Source organism: Meleagris gallopavo, chromosome 8 (assembly GCF_905368555.1).
Source record: "Meleagris gallopavo chromosome 8, MGAL_WU_HG_1.1, whole genome shotgun sequence".
Taxonomy (NCBI): Eukaryota; Metazoa; Chordata; class Aves; order Galliformes; family Phasianidae; genus Meleagris; species Meleagris gallopavo.
Window position 1 is genome coordinate 30,458,550 of NC_139411.1, and position 22,785 is coordinate 30,481,334.

At 41.5% G+C, this 22,785-nt stretch overlaps 2 protein-coding genes across 11 annotated transcripts in view; one reads left to right on the top strand and one right to left on the bottom strand.

Annotated features, from left to right (window-relative positions):
* Positions 1-1,007: 1,007 nt before the first annotated feature.
* Positions 1,008-10,682, bottom strand: LOC116216906 (uncharacterized). Its single transcript, XM_085229468.1, has 4 exons — positions 10,331-10,682; positions 9,894-10,025; positions 3,141-3,218; positions 1,008-2,927 (listed from the first exon to the last, which is right to left on the bottom strand). The coding sequence occupies exons 1-4, from the start codon at positions 10,464-10,466 to the stop codon at positions 2,872-2,874; spliced, it is 402 nt and encodes a 133-aa protein (XP_085085594.1). The 5' UTR covers positions 10,467-10,682; the 3' UTR covers positions 1,008-2,871.
* TACC2 (transforming acidic coiled-coil containing protein 2) overlaps positions 2,875-22,785 on the top strand; it is a 114,734-nt gene continuing 94,823 nt past the window's right edge. For 4 of the 10 annotated variants that reach the window (XM_085229455.1, XM_085229460.1, XM_085229457.1 and 1 more), the window contains exons 1-3: positions 11,577-11,647; positions 16,772-16,847; positions 18,141-18,200. In XM_085229455.1, the coding sequence (XP_085085581.1) occupies positions 16,815-16,847; positions 18,141-18,200 (93 nt within the window). In that variant the 5' untranslated portion in view covers positions 11,577-11,647; positions 16,772-16,814. Of the gene's footprint in view, positions 3,012-11,518; positions 11,648-16,771; positions 16,848-18,140; positions 18,201-22,785 lie in introns of those variants that run through there. The other 6 variants (XM_019617894.3, XM_031554539.2, XM_085229456.1 and 3 more) reach the window with 5 other exon arrangements.

Sequence of the window (22,785 nt, forward strand, 5' to 3'; positions counted from 1 at the left end):
TTTCTGGGAATCCATGGCTGACCTTTCTCGCAGAGCCTTTTATTCATTGGTTACACAGATTGCTCTTTGTCTCAGACGCGCAATAAAATGGCAAAGCGTTCTGAACGAGGCAACACATTAAAAATTCAGCACTAAAAAGCATAATAAGAGCCTAGCAAGCATTGTGCAGCATAACAACTTGCTTCTAACAAGAATAATGTGCGATACGAAAGACTTTCAGCATTTACTGCCACATTCCTCCTGCTGGCTCACCTGGAGGAACCAAATGTGTGAGCACTGAGCGTAAAGGTACAGCATTTCCAAAGGACAGGGTTTCGGGGGTGGAAGTGTCAGGCAGCACGAGCTCAGTGTGTTGTCTCATGACTGGAGAGTGCCACAGAGCCACTGTGCCAGCGCTGGTTATCTAGCAGGTGGAACTCAGCTACAGTCTCCAATTGAATTCTCATTCTTAGCAGCACGTGTTTTGTGTAACTCACCACACACAGAAGCTCAGACAGATGCTGTGTTTCACAAGCAGCTCAAACCAGTCCCTACTGACATCAAATAAAGAGAGATGATGCTATTTCTTATGGTGCTGAGAACTTAATTACCAGCGGTGTTAACTGTGTGTCTTGGGTAGGTCGAGCTCTACAATCTGCTTGCTTTAATGGAAAAAGACACATCTTACATTGAGACAGCAGTCACTGCCTAGTGATGTTGCATATGGCAAAGCATCAATTTTCTTGCATTTCCCAAATTTCTCGCATTAAATACTCCAAAATAAGTGCTGCTGTTCAGGATGAAGAGAAAAAGCAAGCGATTCATTATTATCTAACAAAATTGCAACATAAGACCACTTGCACAGCGATAATTATTCCTGAAATAAAGATAATAAACATAACAGGTGCTAGACTAATTGAAAGCATGAGAAATGCAATGTCTGAGATACTTGCCATTCAGCTGCCAGCTCTGCAAGCAAATACAGGTGAAGGGACTTTGATTAAATGAGTGTGGCTAACTTAAAAAAATAATAATAATAAAAAGAATTTTATTAATGTAGAAGTGCATTTGTGCATTATACATTTATACACAAGGTTCTTGCAGGAGATTTTTATAGATAATCCTATGGGAGGTAAAAATCTGGCACCAGATATCCTTCCAGCACAGTGGGTTAGGTTACAGCCCATCAAATCACAGCATACGTGGTGCCAGTGCAAGAAGGTATTTTCAGAGGAACAATTATTAATAGAACTCTGCAAAACATGTGGGACCCAACCTGCTGTGATGTCGGGGAGAAAGCAGACAGGATGAAACCTTTTTTGGCATCGGGAACTCTTCATTGATTTGGAAGGTTTCTTTAAGTGAAAGACTGACACAGTGTTGCTCCATTAACATGTGAGAGTTTTGCTTGGCACAGACTAAAATGCCCAATGCTTTCCACTTTCTCATTATACTCAGAGTAATTTATTTAAAAAGAAAAAAATGCAAAACAGAACTTTGAAAGCAGGATCAAGAAACACATACATACATCAATGATGCATCAGAGTGGAGAATAGCCAGACTGCTGCTGCCTTGGTGGTCTGGCCAATGCCTTTCTAACGGAGAAATGAAGGAATTAAAATCAAATGAAGAGCGTGTTTTTGCAGCAACAACGATGAAAAGGCAGTTAGTGCTCTCTGGAGTTGTGACCACAACACTGTGCATAACTGTATGCAGTTATTTGGACACTGAACTTCTGATATGGCAGTAACTTCTCTCTTCTTCAGAAAATCCATAGGAATTCCCTTTTCCTTATGGCAGTCTCTGGCAGTTATCACCTTTCAGACGTGGCCAACACTATGCAAACAGTGATGTTAAACCTAAGTGCTTCTGTGATTGGCTTTATGCTAACAATTCAGTCATTTCTTCACATGTTGCACTGAATTCATTATGTTTTTATTACATGTGGTTAAAGGCATGTAACTTAATCTATGAAGAAAGGAACAACTTTTTCCTGTCTGAAATATTCCAAGGGAGGATCTTTCAGAGGAATGGAACAGAAGATATGTTCTACTTAAAGCCATTTTGGTGTTTGGTGTGGGTTTCCTTTCTTTTCTCTCCCACCCCTGGTATGGGATTTTATAGTTAAGTCATCTATACTGCAGCGGCGTGTATTTTTCCTAAAAGAATCACGAAGGTAATGTTCCAATTGTGTGTAAAATAGGTCAGGCTTACTCCCTCTGGAGCAAAAGAAAACCCAGTTGTGCGTCTGTCTTCAACTACTGCATTCAGACAAGGGCTGAGAGATCCATCTTATCCGCAGTGGGAAGAGACGGGCTGCTTTCCCTCTTTGCCAAGTGTGTGGATCAGAGAAGACTAAACACTGGCAAAGAGGTTTAGAACGGAATGGTGGTAGGAGACTTTTCTTCTGCCAGGTACTCTCGTAGCAATCCCAGACCTCGAATGTTTGTTCTGAACTCCAGCGAAGCATTCCTCAGGAAATATGCAGAGCAGTGCTGACTTGCAGTGTTTTTCTTGATGCAGCTATTGCTTCCAGCCATGCTGTGGCTTTGTGTGCTTTAGTGGTGAATAGTTTTCCCAACTTACTGAGTTAGATGGGTGGAGAGGCAGCCTGACACTTGGTACTTACAGTTCTGGAGTGACTGCCAGAGGGGAAAATTCCAGTTACGGTGCTGTATCACAGAACTTGTCTCACTGCCTTAGGCAGAAGGTTTACTAACATCAACAATGACAGCAGACTGCACGCCGTGTACCGGACCTATCTTGTGTTATTCTCAACCAGCAACTGAGAATTCCTGTAAAGAACTGATGTGTCACAGCCCTGCAGATCCCTGGGTCAGATTCCTTACACTTCATAGCTCTCCAGCATAGTGTTCTCAAACATAAGCCAATTCACATTAATAGAACACTTTCATGTGATCCACGGAGAAAGGGGATCCATACACCAGCTAGGAGAGAAGGAGTGCAGAAGGTTATAAAAATCAGTGGTAAATTGAATGGTGTATTTTCATTTTTAGTCTAGAGGAAAACTGGTAAGTAATATTTTATTAGTTCTTTAAAGTTAAAAATGTCTAGACTCAAAGCAGTTTGCTAATTATGCTTTAGACATTACTAAAAGGTGAGAGGAGTGTCTTGTAAGTAAAAGAAACTGTTCTGCTTACCAGAAAAAACACAGTGGTTCCTTTGAGGTTCTATAGTTTCATGATCTCTCGTATAACTTGTTTTACAATCCACATAACCTATAATGTAGACGACAGGATGATGACTATTTAATAGTATCTTTCTAAGACCAACAGACTGATATTAGCATGCATGTCCTAAAACAGCTATTTTAAAAACATGCTGCAACATTACGGACTGTAATCGCTATTTGCAAATGCTGGAGTTTTTTAATATGGCACTCTTCCATGGTTCTTTTTTTTTTTTTTCAGAAATAGTTCTAAGGATTTGTTTCAGAAAGGATTGCTTGTTGATTTTACGTTGCCATGTAACGACAAGAATGTGTTTCATACGCAGAATTTCAGAGATAAAATTAGCTGGCTATTCTCTAGAAAGATTATGCAGATGTTTAACCATGCTCCTAAGTGAGAGCTGACCATCATCCACACCTATAGATGGAAAATCACCTCTGGTGACCCAGACCTCTTTCTTGTAGATCTTCAGGTATCTAAAGACACTTCTAGCCTTTCCTGCTAAGAGGACTAAGATTAAAATAGTACTTCATTAGTTTGAGACTAACAAGGATTTTATCATTGTGTTATTATATTGAAACATGTTGCTAACACTTAAGGCCAGAGCGACTTCAATTATTTCTGCATTTTTCTAATAAACAGGGTTTATATTGCCATTATGTTTTGGTAGAAGGGCTGGTAGTTGGCCAGAGGGTCAGATGGGCCCATGGACAGAAAAGCTAAGCCTTGTTGTCTTAGTTTCCCTTACCCTGCCCTCCACATTTGCATTGGAATCTGCATCTACATCTACATGCATGCATTTTTCCATCTTTGAAACAGAGATCTGTGACAATGACAGTTGTGGGTGCTCAGCTCTGTGGACAAGTAATCAGTTTGCACGTGCTCCCAAATCAGCTAGTTAGCATTTTTCATCAAGCAAACATTTAGACAGTCCCAAAGAAGGCTGTGGCAAGAAATTTAAGTCAACCTCATTCAGGAAAAAGGACTTAGCCGGTCTATGTTATCTGATAGCTTGGTCATTTATCAGTAAAGCAAGTTGTCAGTGACTGGCTGAGCTTGAATTGTCACCTAGGCACTGGTTTGTGGGACAGGTTAGAAGGACACCTGTCCAAAGGCAGCTTGTCAGCCTATAAAAGAAAAGAAAAAAAAGTGACACAAATGTCTCCAGGTCCAGCAGTGTACTTCACACTTACAGAACGTGCCTGCAGACCATTTCTCCCTTATAAAAAATCAACTTATATTGTAAATTGAAGGTTAGTTTGTGTTGCATGATGTAGAGCGAGCAGAACAGGAATAGAAAGAGAAGCAATCGTTTGGAGATCTTACAGATGGTGGGGATGGCAGAGGGAGCAAGAGGCATCTCTGTGGAAGTTCAGACCCTAGAACAACCTCCAGATTGAGGTGGGCTCCCTACATTCATTTCCAGCTTCCATTCATCTGGAGGGAAGGAAGGAGGATGGTATTTATGAAGAATATCAAGGATATTCCTCTTGTCACTAGAGGTTTCTTTAAAATCCTCTTACACCTCTCATCTTTTATGGCAGTTTTAGAGAATGACTGCCCTGTAGTTCTGGGCAGCTTTTAATCAGTGTTGTGCTGCTTCTTCCCACGAGGAAGGTGAAAGCAAGCTTTCCTACTGACAGCTGACCATTCTCAGGAGAGATGGGGAAGTGGAGTCACCTCAGAAAACTGTCAGACCAGCTTTTGTGTTTTGTGATGCCAGTGGAATAAACATATAGAAGCCCCTCGACTCCAGAACTGAAGAGAGTGAACTTTTGTCTCGTGTCCCTGCTCTAAGCTTAAAACCAACTAAAGAGATTAAATTCAATTGATTCTACGTTCAACCACCACAACTAATGACTGAAGAGTTGCACTGCTGTCAGCCGGTGTCAGAGTAAAGACTTCACAGATTGTCGTTTTTCTTGACACAATCCTTTCTAACTACGGGCTTCCAAAGATCACACGGTGAAACAAAGTTTGAGTTAATTTGTGTTGTTTTCCATTAGAGGCTCTTGTACATGGGATGCTGTGAAAATACGTCAGCCATCAAGACAGATACAGAATATACAAGGCTCAGCAAGTCTGACACAATACTGCACTATACATTCTTGCCAAAATAAATTTGTCATAAAATGCTAGTTAGGACTTGACAGACTCATTTAGTTCTCTGGTTTCACAGTAAGCATATGATCCAGCTAGCACCCGTGGTGCTTGGGCAAAGCAAGGCTCAGCCACTCTGAGTCCTTGCAAATGGATCAGGCTGTGTTTGTTTGCTTCATATTCAGAGCAGCGGTGTGCTGTGGGGAATTGTACAGGACTCCTAGCAATAAAGTCTGTCTGCATGAGTGAAAGGTAAGAATGATTTAATTTATCTAAATGAAATCTGCTTTTCTGAATGTAAGTAATCAGAAAAGATTCTCTTGATTCATGCAGGCTGGGTGTATAGCATAAAAACTTTTTCTAGCTATCCAACCACAGTGAGATAGGTGTCATGCTAATAATTCTTTTGGCTGTGAGCAGTTGCTGTATTTGCAACAGAAGTGTTTTAGAAAGAGATAAAACCAGAGTAAATGTAATTAAGAAAGCAAGATAATCTCTTTAGTGATAACAAAGGAAAACAGGAATCTTTAGGAAGGAGGCAATGCAATAGCAGCGTGTTATATACATGCAGAATAGATGTGACTGAAGTGCCCAAATTAGGCCAAGTGACAAGGATTTGCTAAGCAGATCTTCAGGAAAGATAGCTTAGGGACATTTTCTCCCATTCCCAAAATATGTTTCTTCTATAAAACCTGGAAAAAAAAATAAATAAACAACTGGGGAGAGATATACACCTCCTTAGCCCTATTTTCTGTGACTCTGTTGAGCTGTCAGTCAAGTAGCACCACCTCGTGCTCTTAAGGTTCAATGTCAGCTTTTCTCTCACCCTCTCAAAGAGGCAGAGATATGTGTAGGTCTCCTGGAGCACAACTGATCTTTGATACTATCAAACTCTTGCATTATGAGCACCTCCTTGCTGCACCCAGAAGCAGACTACTGCAGAAAGAGAAGAAAAGTACAAAGCAGCAGCTCACAAGTATCAAAATCCTAATTGTCAAAGCACAGCTTAATAAATCTGCAGTTATAGACCTTGCATGCCTAGATTTTAATGAGCTTCATTTTGGTTTTGCTTGGTACAGATTATGAATTCTCTAACACTATGTGTGTGATGTATTATACATAGCTGTCTTTCACTTCTGTTATTATTATCCCAGGATAGTGTGAGCTGTTGTCCTATTTTTCATCCTCAGAAAAAGCTTTTGATTAGATTACCATGATTTGAGGGTTTTTTTTATATTTCTTTGTGTGTGCTACATATGCAGCATATTGAACTGAAACTACAGTAATTGCTACTAGCTGTTGGAGTAAGCTGCATGCCTACTTGTTGCATTGTCTATTACTCACAGTTTCCATGCCACTTCCATCTGTAAACTGAAAATTACACTTAACCACTTTCTTTATGAGAAAAAGCTGCTTTTAGACCCAAATTTGGAGTGCTGCACAATTTTATGGAACCCATATGAAAATCTCTGCACGATGCAGTGAGATGGGGGACGTATAAATTCATGAGCTACCTCAAGTCTTTTTTCAGTTTCTGTGATGGGCTTTTCATTCAGTGCTCTCATCAAAGGTGATGTGCATCGGGAGCATGGAGCATTGACATATTTTTACTAAAGATGACATTCTTGCACTGTAATAAACTAGCCTTAACATTTCTTTGTTGTTATGCACATTATATTTAGGCCCAGCATTATTTCAGTGTTTCAAGAGTTTTGGAAATGCTGCTTAAGCCTTTTGCCTTAATGTATTCTACAGTCTCATAATATCTTTCCATGGCAAGTTCTGTTCTTACATATCTAAAGACTGAAGAGTTTTGGGTCAATCTACATGCTCTTGCACTTCTCAGAAATAATGCTATTCCTTCACCATACTTGGCGAATTCCAGTATATGTGTGTTTGATCACACAAGAAAGGAATAATCACATCTGGATACAACTTCAGTTTATCCCATTAGCTACAGAGGGTGGTATTGCATATCCTCCAACCTTATATGACCTTTAAACTGGACAAACAGCTGTGAGCCTTATTTTGTGCTCACTGCATTGACTTAAAATACAGCTACTATCCACTCTTTGGGTACAAGAGATGATCATGGTTTCATGCTAGGACTAGAGGTGTTGTTATTTTTTCATTTAGTGGTATTTCCAAGTGCTTTGTAATTCATTAAAAACAGCTGTTGTGAATGGGAGAATTATCATTTTCTCTTTGGAGTCCACATCCAAATATGACTCCAGTCACTGGTCTGAAGTGACAGAGCTGGTTGCGTACATTGTAAGTGCAGTTGGAGGAAAGCTGGACCAATGTTACTTATTTCCATTCTCTTTACTGCCTTCTTTAATTTTCCCAGGGCTGAAAGAACAGCTCAATGACAAATAGATAAATAGCAAATAAATAGAAAGCAACTGTGGAATCAAGTTTCATCTGTTCATCTGTCAAGTTCCATCTGTCATAATGACCAAAACCAAAATAACTACAGCTGATATTCGAAATGCATAATTAGATTTTGGTGTTAAAATCTTATTGAGATTAAATGGGGAATTGACATCTTGAACTAGGCTGTTTCCAGGCTCAGAAAGCCAGTATCACAGATGATTTCTGAAGATTTTCTTCCCAGTTTTATATTCGGTATTACAATCTTTGCATAAAAATGTAAAATGTAAATTCAGCACCTTGTTACACGTAACAACAGTTATTTTCTGAGCCTGGTCTCCAGGGAACCCCCCCAAATGAAAAGCAAGACTGAGGTAAAACCCTGCAAAGCCTGAGCCCTGAGTATTTGCTAACGATGGGGAAACACTAATGCAGAAAATACACCTGTAAATGAAGAGCGAAATTCTGAAACTGGATATTGTTTGTATTATTGGAAAATGATAACATGAGTATAAATAGTGTAGGCCCAGCTGGACGAGGCAATACGTTATATGAGTTTAAATCTGTCGTTAGGAGAAGCTGATTAGGTTTATGTCTGTCAAAAGGATGAAGAGTTGTGCCATCTGTAACAACAGCGAGCAGCTTAGTTATCTTTATCTCCACCAACACCCCAGGATTGCTAGGACAGCTTCCCACCATTAGATCATCTCTTAAAAAAGACACAACCACAGGAGCAAACATCAAGAGCTCCAGTTTAGAGTAAATGCATCTTTGGCACCATTTGCTGTCACCAGATCATCTTAATCATCATACAGAATTTGGACACTGTCTCTTACTGACCTCATTGTCTTGTTTTGCCTGCCTGCTTAGTTGAGTCAACAGAGTCAAGGGGAAAAATGGGTATATAATTGACATTCACCTTAAGCCTCCACTCATTACATTCATTTAAAAAACGTTATGAAGATGATGGAAGAGTTGTAATGCCAATAAGGAAGGGCTCATTATTATGCTGTTATTATCTTTAGCATGTCAAATGGATTTCAGCCTTACTGCTTTATATGTTTATTTGTTTGTGATATCTTTAATGATACCTCTGTGGCATTGCTGTGCAGAAAAACGTTCTTGGCTGGCACTTACAAATGAGCCTAAAGGAAGTATTTAGCTCCTGTAGCCTTGAAATGCAATGGGGTCTTTCTGTGCAAGGTTAAATCAACGTAACATCATTGAGAAAAGTCCCTAAAGCAGTCCATGCACATTGTTTTGAGTGCTGAACACTAGCCCTGGTTTCAAGCCCAGTCCAAGATTACACAACATATTGATGCCTTGATTACTCAACCCCTCTGTGCCTCAGTTTCCCCTTTGCAAAGTATTGTCATTGTCACCCTGCTTTGTAAATCAGTAAAGAACTTCCATCACCAATCCTACCCACCTGCAAGCATTGTGCTTATGTAAACGTAACAATATTCACAGAACAGAAGGTTGGTGTTACTCCACAAGTTTCATTACAAAGTAAATATTTTTTTTTTTCAGCTGCTTTCAGCCTATTTGTAAACAGTGACACATGGCTTTCCCAACACTATCTTGAGTGCAAGATTTCAGAGGCCAGTGACTCAGTTCCCAGCATTAGCCCTGCCATGACCTGGTGCACTTGCTTGGACGAGAGTCTGAAACCAAGCCCAGGACGTGCTATTAACAAATTATCTTGACATACCAGTCTCCCAAGAGACTTGTTTTCATAGCTTGTTCTCATGACTGATAAACCACAGCACATCTTGAATGAGAATAATGTGGATTTTTGTCTCTGAGCTGTGTACCACCACCCCAGCTCTGTGCCTGGGCCCTGCAGCAGGACAACCATCTGTCAGTGCTTCCAAAAATGTGTCCTTCGCTCAGAGGTGCCAACACTCCTTCCAGAATTCACTCCAAGTCAGAGGAATGTTTCTCTGCCTCATCTTTGAGGTTTAGGAGCACGCATCCTTCCCTTTGAGTGAATGACAGTGCATTAGAGTGCAAAAACAAACGTGCGCTCTGCCAAGTTGGCTATGGACCTGGGTTACACAGTCATGCGTGTCTCGTGATTAAATATGAGTGAGATATTTGTCATCAATCATAATTGGCTGTTTACAAAAGGCAGGCAGTAATAACAAGGAAATCACTTGCAGCCCTGTGTGACGATAGGCACGGAACCAGCAGGTGAGATGTAGAGCAGCTCCTTGTTCACTGCCTTGTGGCACTGTGGCATTGGGAACCTACCTGAGAGGTCCTTGTCCTCCTCTCCGTGCCCAGAACTGGCTGTGGACAGTTGGAGAGTCAGTGCTACAGTGCAGGGCTGCATTTCCCCAGCTCCAACAGCCTTCTCACTGCCTTCAGTTCTGTGCATGGAACCTGGTAAAAAAGAAAAATGCTGTTATAAGTGTGGTTTGGAGAGAGAAGTGCTCCGATGTTTAGACTAAATTTTTTGGATTCTCAAATTGTGCCAAATACTTTTAGTTAAGAGCCGAAATGAAAGGCTTATTTTCAGCATGAAAGAAATGTTCTTGGGTAGAATGTAAATAAAATTAATTATCATCTCCATGCTGCTTAGGGAGGGGTGCTATGCCCAATGACACCTTCCTAATGACACTTTATAAAACTGTCACTGCCACCTTAACACTGCTTCACAGCCCTGAGCATGAATTACACTTTTCTACCTTGAATCCCATCAAAAACATTTTGGATCACAATATCTTTTGCAGCTTTCACACCATAGCACAATACTTTCCCTCCCTCTCTGCAGCCTGACCACCGCTGCTGCCCCAGGCAGATCCCTGCTGCACTGACACCCATGGCGTGGGAATGTTCTGAAGTACTTCTAATTAGAAATACTTCTGCTTAAAAGTATTGCTAGTCTGGACAGCCGGATGGGAAGCGATGGTGAAGTGCCGTAGATCAGATTTTTTCCATTCCAAGTTCTTATACTGCCGGCAATTAGCTACAAATAGGAAGAGTAGTTTTCAACTTTCTTAATTTGTTAAAAAAAAATAAAAATCATAGCAGGTGCTCAGAGTCTCCCTGTTCCTCCTCCTGCACACTTGCACACCACGCACTGCCCAGCAGCCCAGGCTGCAGAGCTGGACCCACAGAGCCACCTTCTACCTGAGCATGCAGTCCAGTGAGTTCTGATTCTTTCTGGGAGGCGAGCAGCAAAACGCCGTTTCACAAGTCTCACGAAAGGTCAGCTCAGCATTTTGTTGCCAAGCAGCAGCACGATTTTACAGCGGATCCAGCTGCTGATGTTGCTAAGCAGCACCAAGTTGTGCACTTTTCAATCGTTACGTGTTCACCAGCTGTCGTGATCGGATTATGATTTCCCTCCCACATCGTGATGGTTGCACTTCTAGAACTGGGCAGGAAACGAGGGCTGAAGGACATCAGTCAGTCTCAGAAGTCTCTACAATTTTATTCTGATATGCAGAAAATACAAATTATTTTATAGTAGTGATATCAAGATCGGAGAAGAGTAAAATTCTGAGCACTCCCCTTTTCTTTCCTCCTACTTGCAAGAACAGCTGGTGCATGACTTCATGCTCAGTGCTCCAGCCGTCTTTTATTGCTTGGTGTGTCACATCCGTCATTACAAGTAAGAAACATTAAAATGCTCTGTGTTGTTTGGTAGCACTTCTACCATCAAGCAAACTGAGCTCATACTAAACTGTCCCATATAAATACTTTAGGCAGCATTTATTCTATGTAAAAAACTGAGGTGTCTGAGTAGTGTGTGGTTGGTAATTATGCCAAATATTGTATGTAATAGGATTAAATAGAATAATTCATGCCAAACTATTTGGATCTTACTGAAGTGCTTAACTCATTAACCAGATACGTACCTCACCTTTCAGAATGAGCTGTGCTTTCCCCTACTCAGAATCCTCCAGTCCTCCTGGGTTAGATCCTCTTTTGATCAAGAAAGAGTTGGAGTTCCCTGCAGAAAGAAGTGTGGATGAAGGATCACAGGAAAGCAGCCCAGTGTGAGTACTTCATCTTCATCCGTCGTGGAATCAAAAAGAATAAATTGAGACATCAGAGGATGAAGAGTGCTCTCACAAGTCATGGTTTATGCAAACTGATTTGACTTCTTACCGGTACAGAGCAGATGAGCAGCATCTGCATAGGTCGGAACTACCAGCAGTGAGTAGAGGTTGCTTGGCATAGTTGGGACAGGGCCTGAGACACCAGAGTGGGTCAGAAAACTGATGAGGCCCTGTCAAAGGCCAAAAAGTAATGTCAGTGTTGTCTGACAGAGCTGTTCTGGGCCCGGAGCTCGGAGCAGTTGCTGCTCATAGCGTGTCTGTCGCTCCCTCGTGACTCATTGCTGGCAGCAGAGCAGCTGTCTGCGTGGCTCTGCAAACTTACCCAAGGTTCACCCATCAGAAAGAGGGCTTCTCCCTTGCACACGTGCTGATAAAAAAGACAAATTCATAACCAGAAATCATGAGTGTCTACCAAAAGGTTGTTTTCCCCGACATGTGTGCCAGACTGTCATTTTGCAGGGCAGCTGCCTCGCTCTCACCTCGTGGCATTCTCTCGCCTTAGCTTTAGAAATGGAATAGCACCAAATATGAGCTCAGTTTCTGCACTGAGGAAATAATCCAACTAGCAGAAGTGAGGATATATTGTCAGGCTTGCGTTTCCCTGAGCTCCCACAGGATCCTTGTTCTTAAATTCATGGCAGAGAGCCTAAACAAAAACATTTCATTATGTATTGTCTATAGGCAATGAATATTACTGTGCCTCTATTTTGTTTTCTAAGGAAGCACATACTAAAACCTTAATTTGATGAACTTCAATTTTCTGGATCGTGAAAAAGGATGGGGAGAACAGAACAAAGGGGATCTGACAGCTGCTTTCATGTATTTTAGTTCCAGAGCTTCACTATAGACTGTGACTGTCTGTGACTTTTTCATTTTGAGCTCTCTGAGATGTAGCACAGATTTATGTGGCACTTTGTCTTAGCCCCATGCCACCAAACCTACCCACATATATCTTAGCACAAAACCTGAAAAAGCTCAGTAAATACAAATAATTTATTTCTGACCTGCAGAATTCTGACCAGTAAACTGTGGATTAAGGTGCTATCATAGTGCTGGAGGCTTCACTGACTTCATTAAGAAACACGAGCTTGTAAAGGCACGGCACTCTGGCAGCTGTTCATTCCAGCCCTTCACATACCTCATGCTCTCGAGCCAGATGTTTGTACACCAAGGCAGAGAACGACCACAGGAATGCCAGGCCCAGCACATAGATGCCGCATGAAATTCCTGTCTCTTATTCATGTCAGATAGGAATTGGGTGTGCTGGACTCAGTAACGCTGCCTTGCAGCTCTTCCAGGTACGGTAACCCAACAGTTTGCTGTTCCTTTGCTGTGTGCATTACCAAATATCACTGGTGAAGGCAGAAACATGTTAATCTCTTGAGTTACCACTACTGAAACACTGCTGCATTGCCTTCTCTTATCAGCTTTCTGATAAGAAAAGAACCCCTCAGTGAAGCTGTGCTTGAACAGACAGTGCACATCAATAACAGCAATTAGCTTGTCCGTAAACCAGTACTTCTTGCAACATCACATTTCAAAGGGTTTTTGCCACATCTCCTCCCTTCTGGACAATTGCATTGGAAGTGATTTCAGCATAACTTGAACAGGAGCACCTATTAACTGGTATTTCAAAGCATCACAGAATCATTTCAGTTGGAAGGGACATTTAAAAGCCATCTAGTCCAACCAGCACCCTGCAATGAGCAGGGATGCCCACAGCTCCATCAGGTGCTCGGAGCCCCATCCCCTGACCTGCAGGGAAGGGGCATCACTGTCTTTTTGGGCAGCTTGTGCCACTGCTCCACAACCCTTATTGTAAAACACTTCCTCCTTATATCCAATTTAAATCTCCCCTGTTCTAATTTGAAACCAATTTCCCTTGTCCTGTCAAGAGGAGCTTTCAACAGTAGTGAGATAAAATGAAGGGCAACATGAAATAGACAAACAAAATGCAGAGCAGATATTCCCCCCAGTACTAATTTTCCCTTGGCAACACGTGCATAACTGCAGTGCAAGAAGCACCTCTCCTACCATAGGCCAAGGGACACCAGCAGTGAAATATGCTTTGACCAAAGGCTGCTTTCTCCAGGCTGACATATTTGAAAACCATTAGCAGAGGATTTATGGAAGGCAGAGCCACAGCGGCCCGGCGGAGCTGGGGGAGGCCGGGCGGAGGAGGAATAACTCGTTTGGTTTTTGCCTGGGGTGGAGGCAGGCTGGTTGCTGAGCAGGTTATGAAGGTGGGTCCCTGAAAGAAAGCCTACATTTCATGTTGGGCCGAGGAGAAGCAGGAGGAAAAGAAGGCGAAAAAGCATGAGGTAAAGATGGGAGAAAGGGCTTGAAGACATGCTCTGAGAGCATCGCTGCACCCAGCACTGCCCGGTTATGCCAGAACGTAAGTGTGAAGCTACATGGTCTCTCTCTCATTTTCTGGGAAGTGGTTTTTCTGCTGTATAAATACAGAAGCCCCTGTAGGCTGATGTCCAAGTTGGTACCAGTGAGCCATTTCTGAGATACGTGGTGCTAAAAGAATTTTAATAATGACATGTAAATTGTAAAAGATAGTACAGAAAGATGAGAAAGATTATCTTTCGGTGAACCCATGTTTATTTTATGAATGGGTTTTTAGCATGTTTACAACGTTGATTTGAAATTCCATACATATGATAAAGCTCACATAAGCAATGCTTGTGCATCGAGAAATCATTTTAAAAACAATGTATGTAAAAAGGATGGAAATAAGATTGTAATTTGAAGAGATATCTTTGTTACTCGGTAGTGCAATTCACTCACTGTTATCATTCTCACTTATCTCACTGAGGGTTGGACTTGAAGATCCTGGAGGTCTTTTCCAACCTTAATGATTCTATGATTCTGTGATTAATGGAGAATATATGCATCATTCCTTATTTATCATTTTTATCTTTACTATTGAGAAAATTTTAATGTGCAGTTGTGTGGTTGTTGTGAAACTTCATACTCTAAGCAGAGAAAAGAGTAGGTAAACAGAATGTGATACACTAGTGGACATTTCCAACAGCTAAACTTTGAGCCACATTTTTTGTAATTTTATATTTAGTGCCTGAACACTTTAATAGAAACCAATAAATAAAGTATTTTTGCTTTCAAGTGAATATGACAAATTCAACCTCTATTTGTTGTTGTTATTAACAGTCAATATCGTGGCATTGGTGCAGAAGCCTTGAAACCATGTTATGCACCAGTGTGAATTTAAAATAAATAGAGCAACACTATATCATATGCTGCCTAATCCATTGAAGAACTTGACAAATTTTGAAAAACTGTAGAATTTGCATTTTCCATCAGTATATAAGATCCCATTGCACACTGATGTACACATGAGGACTTGGAGAGCTGCCTTCTTTCCCCAGCTTCTGTTCTTACTGTGAGTGCTCATAGGGGAAGTGCTGTGAGAGCTTCTAGTTTCCACATGATGTCTGTGGGAGCAGAAAAGGACCTGGGAAAAGGAAAGCTGGTGGGTCAGTGGATGGAAATGCCAGTCTGTTCTCTCCTAGGGAAGTGTGTGGCTGCTGGGGGAAGCTTGTTGTCGTGGAGAAGTTGTTTCCCTCCTGTGCATTGTAACCTCAGTTAACTGCTCAGTGGATGAGAATGCTGTCATAACAAAACACATTTAAAATATTATAATCTTAACCTGTTGTCCTGGAGCGTTTCACTGGGCTGTACCTGAAAAGCTTTGCACATTCACACTTTGTGATGGAGCACTGTCTGCTTGGAGAACAGCAACTGTGAAAATATCGCCTATGGTCTTCCGTGTACTTCCAGGACTACTTTAAAACAGCAGAGGATTTGGCAGTAGTCATAGCAGATAAAAGCTAGGGCTGCTAATTAATCACTAAAAGTGCAATCCTGGTCCCAGGGATTTCAACAGGAGCAAGTTCAAGCACCGGTATATCCCCTGCAGACACTCAAGTTTAAACAGAGCATAGCTTACAAGCACAACGCTGAACTCCTCTCCCTCCAAGCCTCCTGTGAAGAAGAATAATCTTTCAAGTTTAAAAAAAGTGTGCTGCAGTAATAAGTAATAACATTCCTTAAAAGCTTATATGGTTTTCTTGGCTAACAATGTGCAATCTTTCTTTGGCAGCCTGGCTTTAATGGAGGTTTTCTTGACATGTGCCACAGACCAATCTCACATTCTTTAGAAAAATAAAAATAAAAATTGAAGGGAGAGTGTGTGTAATATTCACCTATCTGATGATACGACTGCAGCGAATTTAAATGCCTGAGCTCCAAAATGAAATGTCTACAACAAGAAGTAAATGTCTGCAGCTCTGTTGTGTGCACTCCTTTTGAGCAGCCTTTAAAACGCAGCAAAAGCATGGAGCCTGGGGAGGCACTGCCTGCAGAGCTGCTGCTGACTGTTCTGGAAATTAAGTAATTAGAGTTGAACCAGTGTAAAACCAATAGTAATTAAAGTGAGCAGATCCTGTCAAGTGTAAAGAAAATATGTTTTAGGTCATAAAATTGTGAGTAGAATATTACCTTGGAAAAGCATGGTAGGACTTCAGCAATAAGGATTTAAAAAAATACATTTTTTCTTTTTTAAAGTTGAGGGCATGTGTGGGAAATTGTTTCTGTTACAGGAACAGCCAGGTATAATGTTGTGGTTCTAGGCAGAGTGAGCCTGCAGCTCAGTCCGGAGTCTCCAGGATAGAAAAGTGGTTTGAATACAGTTAACATAATAAAGTTTTCATATGGGCTGTCCATCCAAAGGAGGTTTGGCAAGGAAAATGCCTTTCTGCTCAAATGACATGGGATAATCCAGAAGCAGAGCAACAAAGCTGAGTTTCAGGGAGTGTCCGTCAGCGTAAGCAGAGCCAGTGTGGGAAAGGCAGCAGGGAGAGATTACAAAAGAGCTCTCATCCCTAATCTGTGATTTAAAACCACTGTAAAACTGAAGGTCAGGAGGGGCAGCAGACAGGGTGACTGAGATGATGCTCCTCCAAAATTTATAGCTTTTAGCTTTTTTGTTTTATTTTTTTAACAGAAGACTAAGAACTTTTTCTTTTCTTCCAGTGGTCTCTTTAATTGCTCTGTGATACTGGACGTCAGCATCAGAATGGGCAATGAGAACAGTAGTGCGGAAAATCAGGTGAGTGTGGCAGCATGATTGCCTTTCCTTCCTTACTGCCAGAGAGCAAACCTTGCAGAAATCTGTTTCACCAACCATTTGCCTCGTGTTTATCTCCTGCTCCCAGATACACTCATATTTAATTGCAGTCAGTGATAATTGAGGGCAACTTTTTGCTTGTTTGTTTTTCGACTTGGTGATGATACTGCTCCATCACCTCTCAGCACCATGCAGGTGGCTGCTGCCTGCAGGTCAGGAGCTGTGGGGATCCCAAGGAATGCTCAGGGCCGTCCCCAGCACCAGGAGCAGGGCAGCAGGGACAGCCCCAGGCATGGGCCCTGCCAGGGGATGGGGATGGGCCGAGATGGGTGCTGGCTGTCAGCCCATGGCTGTGCAGGCCTGATGTGGAGCACGCTGTGTTGGCCTGGAATGGGCCCTAGGGCCATGGGCAGGGTGGGGGAGGCTCTGGGGGCCAGCAGTGCCTCCGAGTGCCCCCAGGGCTATGACACACAGTATTTCTTGTCGACAAGTGACCTTGGTGTGCTGATTCAGGAGTTCATATCTAGGTGAGAAGAAGGGCACTCTGTTAATGTGTGTTGCTGTTTGGTCATCTCTCCTTGAATTGCTGGACTGAAGGGAAGCCATGTGCTGTGGTTGGCCGTGTACGATTGTATCAGAAGATATTATGTTGCTGTGCATTTGAATAAAAGTTGTGATTTGTTAATTTAACAGCAGTTAAGATACCAGAACATTTCGTCCCCTCTTTGTCCAGATCTTACGGTAGATGGCAAAATGTGTTTGGGTTCATTTTGCTTCCTCTTGAGGTCTGAGTAAAGCCACTGTACCTCATGCATGGCAAAGTGGGCCCTCTCCAACAATCCGTATTAAAAGTTAGCCAAATTTTGTCGTAAAGAGCTATTTGAAGTAGAGTTCTGCTGTACCTGTTGGCTGTTCTGGCCAAGTGGTATTGTTATCACAGGGTTTGGTCACAACATTTTTTAAGAGTCAGGGACGGGAAGATGAATTCATTCAAGTCAACCCAAGTAATTTCACTTCCATGCATTGGTGGTAGGAGGATGGTTGGACCGGATGACCTTAGAGGTCTTTTCCAACCCTGGTGATTCTATGATTTCTATGATTCTACATAAATAATTGGAATTTCTTCTCCTTCACTTAGGATGTTTTTGAAACTCAGAAAGTAATAACAACATCTTAAAACCTACTTAATCTGCTGAACATTCATTGAGAAAGTATCCCTTAATATTAGTCAAAATTGTTATAGTGACTGGAATTTTAAAATGCATTTATTTTTAGTCAGAAGTTCCCAATGCAAATCAAGTCATCCTTATGCCGCCAAGCCAAGGAACACAGCAGGTAGTGTATGATGAAACTGGTTTGCATGGTTTGCATTTCAGACTGTTAGCATCAGGCTTGGCTGTTCTTTTTCTCACGCGTCTGCTTTTGGCTTTTGTTTTTTGACACTAACTGCAAATTTGCTAGGCAGTGACATTTAAGTTTTCAGCAAGTTGTAAAAAAAAAATCTGGTTTCTTTTAACTTTTTTCTCTGGTAGCGATCTATGCAGCCTGTATTTGACCCTCTTTGCATGTTGGCTTCCCTTTCCACTCTCTCACAATTGAAGTAGAGCAGTGGATGTTGTTATAGGCAGTACCATTTGACATGAGTTGTTGTTTCTGTTTATGTATTTATCAGAGAACACCATTCCCCAGCTCTAGCTCTCAGCTGAGCCCTTGGAAGCCATACACATGGTTTGCATTAAAGTTGAGAGAATCTGTGCTAAGTTTAGAACTTATTTAATAAGAGGGAAGATCTGCAGGATAAATACGCTACTATGAGGAACGTAGTAGGCACTTACAGAAAAATAAATACCCAATCTGTCTTTTAAAGACCGGATTCCAAGGAAAATATAATATAAATTTAGTAGAAATGAGCAAAGATAATAAACAGATAAAATGAGGCTGGGGCCAGCAGTGTATTTAACAAAGTGACTTTACATACACTAACCATGCTCTGTTTTGCTCCAGCAGTGCACAGTCTGAACTGCTGAGAGATTCTAGGCCTGTCCTCTTCCCTATTAGCACGACACATCTTGCTTCCAAACAAGGAAGCTTATGGGGCTTGTTGGGCATTGTTGGGCTTATGCTTAATTAAACCTAAGTGCTTTGTAGGATGCATTCTCCTTGAAAACAAAACTCCATGTGAAGATAAATATGTTTAAATTGGAAAAAAAAAGAAGCCAGAAGAACAGAGATTCCCTGATTTAGCAGAGGAAATATATGGGAAGGAAAGGAAGTATTCTTCAGTGGGAAGCTCTCAGAGGTACTACAGTTTTTGGGACCCTTCAAGATCCCAGCAGTTGTGTTGCCCATCAGACACATCTCTCTCAGCCAACCATTGGTACTGAGGAATGGCAAGGCCAGTCCTCGGGTTTTACCCAAATTTTCTGGAAAGCCAAGTATTCAAAAATCACCTACACAGCCAAAACTAGGCTCCTAGTTTCATAGAGATTGATGTATTACTGCTGCCCTAGATGTTTGGATGGGCTCAGGTGCCATCTTCTAAGCACCATTTATAAAGGAAGCCAAGCTTACTACAACAAAACTAACTAACAGTTGGGCACCACAAACCTTTCTAGAGCTACAACAGGACAGATTTTCTAATATGCAGTGATGGTAGCCAAGGCTTTTAGCTCTTGCTACTCTGAGTTCTGAGGAGGAGCCGTCATCATCATTCACAGCCCCTCTCATGACTCCAGAAAAGCCCAAGTCACCCAGCACTTGTAAAGCCCTTTGAAGGTGCTGCTGAAATGAGCTCCTGGCAGCCAGCATTCTGCCCCACAGTGGGAGAGGGAATTTCAAAGTCAGTTACCACAGAAATCATTTCTATCTATTTTGCTTTATCCTTTCTTCTCCTCGTTTTCCGAGTAAGTAGGGAGCCAGACAAAGCTGGTTGTTACTCATCTATGTTGTTCATTTCATTTTACTCATAACTCCTAATGTGTGGTTATCTTTTTTGTGTGCTCTTGTTTGCTTTCTGCTGCGAGATGTGTGAGATGGGTAACACATGCATACTTGCTGGAGGGGCCATAACTTCTGAAGGGTTTATTTGTTTGTCTCAAGCGTCATGCTGTGATCCTGCTAGAGTCTCTCCATTTAATTGTTACAAACAAATCTGACTGCTGCCCAGTTCTGCAGTTAGTATGCCTCATTATAACTTTTCCCATATTTCAACTTACTTAAGCCAGTGGATCTAGTTAATTGGCACGGTTCTTCTTGCAGATCCCAGTGTTATGGGATTAGCACAGAATGCAGCGAGTCCTCTAGCAGCTTCCCTGCCCTCAGCCTCCATTCCCATGGATAACTAGGCAAATTCCTCTGGGCTGTGGTACTCATACTGTGTGTTTACATACTTCTCAAATAGTGCAATAACGTCTGTATACATTCCATTGCTTATTTTCAATTGGCAACAAACGCACATAATTTTGTGCCTATAGCATTTTAATGAGGTACACAATCACCCTACATGGGATACACTTATTCTACTCTCCAAGTTATCATTTTCTTTCACTCCTTCCATTTCACCCGTTGCACATCAAGAGTGCATAAAACAGCAGGCCTGCTCCACATCTTTTTAGTCAGCGTTTGTCTTCTACAGAGTGGCAATGGCAATGTGCCCATTGCTGGTACATATATAGTTCCAGTTTATGTGCAGTCATTCATTAATGCTTACATCCAATAATTACTACTGCTCTAAGGTTCTTGGTGAGTAACACCAAGCATTTGTTCCAATTCACACAAAAAGAGCACAGTCTGTTTTCTGAGAATTAAGCATCCATATGTACCAGTGCAGCAAATTCTGGGACACTTCTCACAATAATGAATAACGACTGTACTTGTTCTCATCTTCTCTTTAAATGAACGAGGGGAGATGAAAGAAGAGTGAAGATTCAGAGTTGCAGAAGGGTTCTTAATCTGAAGGCATTCTGAAAAGGAAGCTGGGAATCTATTCCTTTCCTTCTGAAATAATGGTTAGAGCTATCTTCACATCTGTAAAGCCACCACCATTTCTAATGGGAAATGTCTATTTATGGGTATAGACGGAAAAGAAAAGTAATACACAGCTATAAAGAAGTTGTATAATTATTCCCTACATTTCACTACTTAGAAACAGTGAGAAAATTACAGACCAACGTTTTCCACTACTGTGGGTTATATGGTAACCGTTGACTCACGGCCTGAACCACTGATTGAGCACCTGGGGAAAGGACAGGGTCAGCCCTGGGAGCACAGGTGAGGGCAATTCAGCTGCGTGACCAGAAGGGGTGGAGCCTGGCTGCACCTCTCTTAGACCTCATTTAAGGGCTGAGTGCAACCAGGGGGAAAGATTTCTTCCTGGAGGTTTCTCCTTAATGAAGCTTTCCCCTGTGAACCTGGAGTTTTCTGATGCAGGTGAGCAATCTTTTTCCCTTCCTTTGTTGCACATTCCTATCATGTTGGTCCTTTTGTCATCACACCTCTGTTGTAACTCCTTTCCTATTGTATTGATCTGTCCAATTGTTTCAGGGTAGTTAGCACTAAGCAAGCAAGTGCTATCAGCTGGTGAGCAGAGGACAGATCTTGTGGAGAGGATTTTCCTAACAGTACTTCATATAAACCTAACTGTGTCTTCTCAAAACTGTACCAGTTCTTAATAACTTAAAAATAATTTTTAACTAAAATAACTTTAAATTATAAATGTTGAGGTGGAGTTTTTTTTCCCACGATCATCAACTTGATCCCCTCTCTTTCTTGGTGTGTCTTGTACACCCGTTGTCCATGAGAAAATAATCTTGGTATTCATTCAAGTGTCAGCAGAGGGACAAAAGAAGATAAAAAAAGCTACGGAGAAGCAAATGGACTTACCAGGAGAGCTACAAATTCTCCTTTGTCTGCTAAACTTCAATGGCATAAACAGAAAGATGAGGTTAACAGGAACCATGAAGCAAGCTGTGTAGATGTTCCACTGAGCTCTGTGCAGGCCCATACAATGAACATGACTTAAACACAAGAGCAAGTCATTGAGAAGACATTTACACTGATGTTACAAGGACCTGAAGATAAACAGTTAGTGTCCTCAGTGGGTTGGAAAGGTTACAATGTGAGCTGTGAAGCCTGAAGGTCTTGCTGTAGCCCAGAGGAAGTTGTGTATTCTGTAAAGCATGCCAAACCAAGGATGGTATGGTGACATATATATCAACATGTATGCATGAAAATGTTTATGCTTGCAACTCAAGTGTTTAGGTTTGGATTTATTTCTCAGGAAGAAAGCAGCTCTTTTTCTCTAGGAAGATCTCATAGCTGCCTACAACATAAGAAACTTCAAATGCTGCTGTTACCGTATTGCACTTCTCAAACATGTTTTGTTTGTGGGAAGCAGATTAAATGAAACTTCCACTACAAGCCAGTTTTTCGTATTCCAGTTAATTTGAGGATTTTAATTAGAAAAGGCATGAACACAAAATACTGCTCCTGAGAGGGACAAATTAACCAAGCTAGAAGCAACAGCAAATCACACCATTACTGATAAAGTAAAAAATCCACTCCAATTGTGAAATTCTATATGGATAAAATCTCCCAGAAAGAGATTTCCCATCTTGTAGTGCTTACATCCAACTAACCAAATAGTTGCAATGTTTGGCATACTGTTAGTTTGAGGACAAAAACCAAGAAATGGTCACTAACAGCTGCTCTCAGCAATGGGCAGGTGCTGAGCCATGCAGGTTGCTGCACAGGTTGTTCATTAAAATGAGAACTTGGCTCTACTGCCTTGTGACAAAACCAAGTTTTAGTGTAATTCTTCATAACTCAAACGGAACTCCAGTTTGGCCTGATGCATCAGTTACCAGTCTGTCCTGTGAGTTGTATTTTTGCTGATTTCACTGAAGTTCTGATTTTAAAAGCA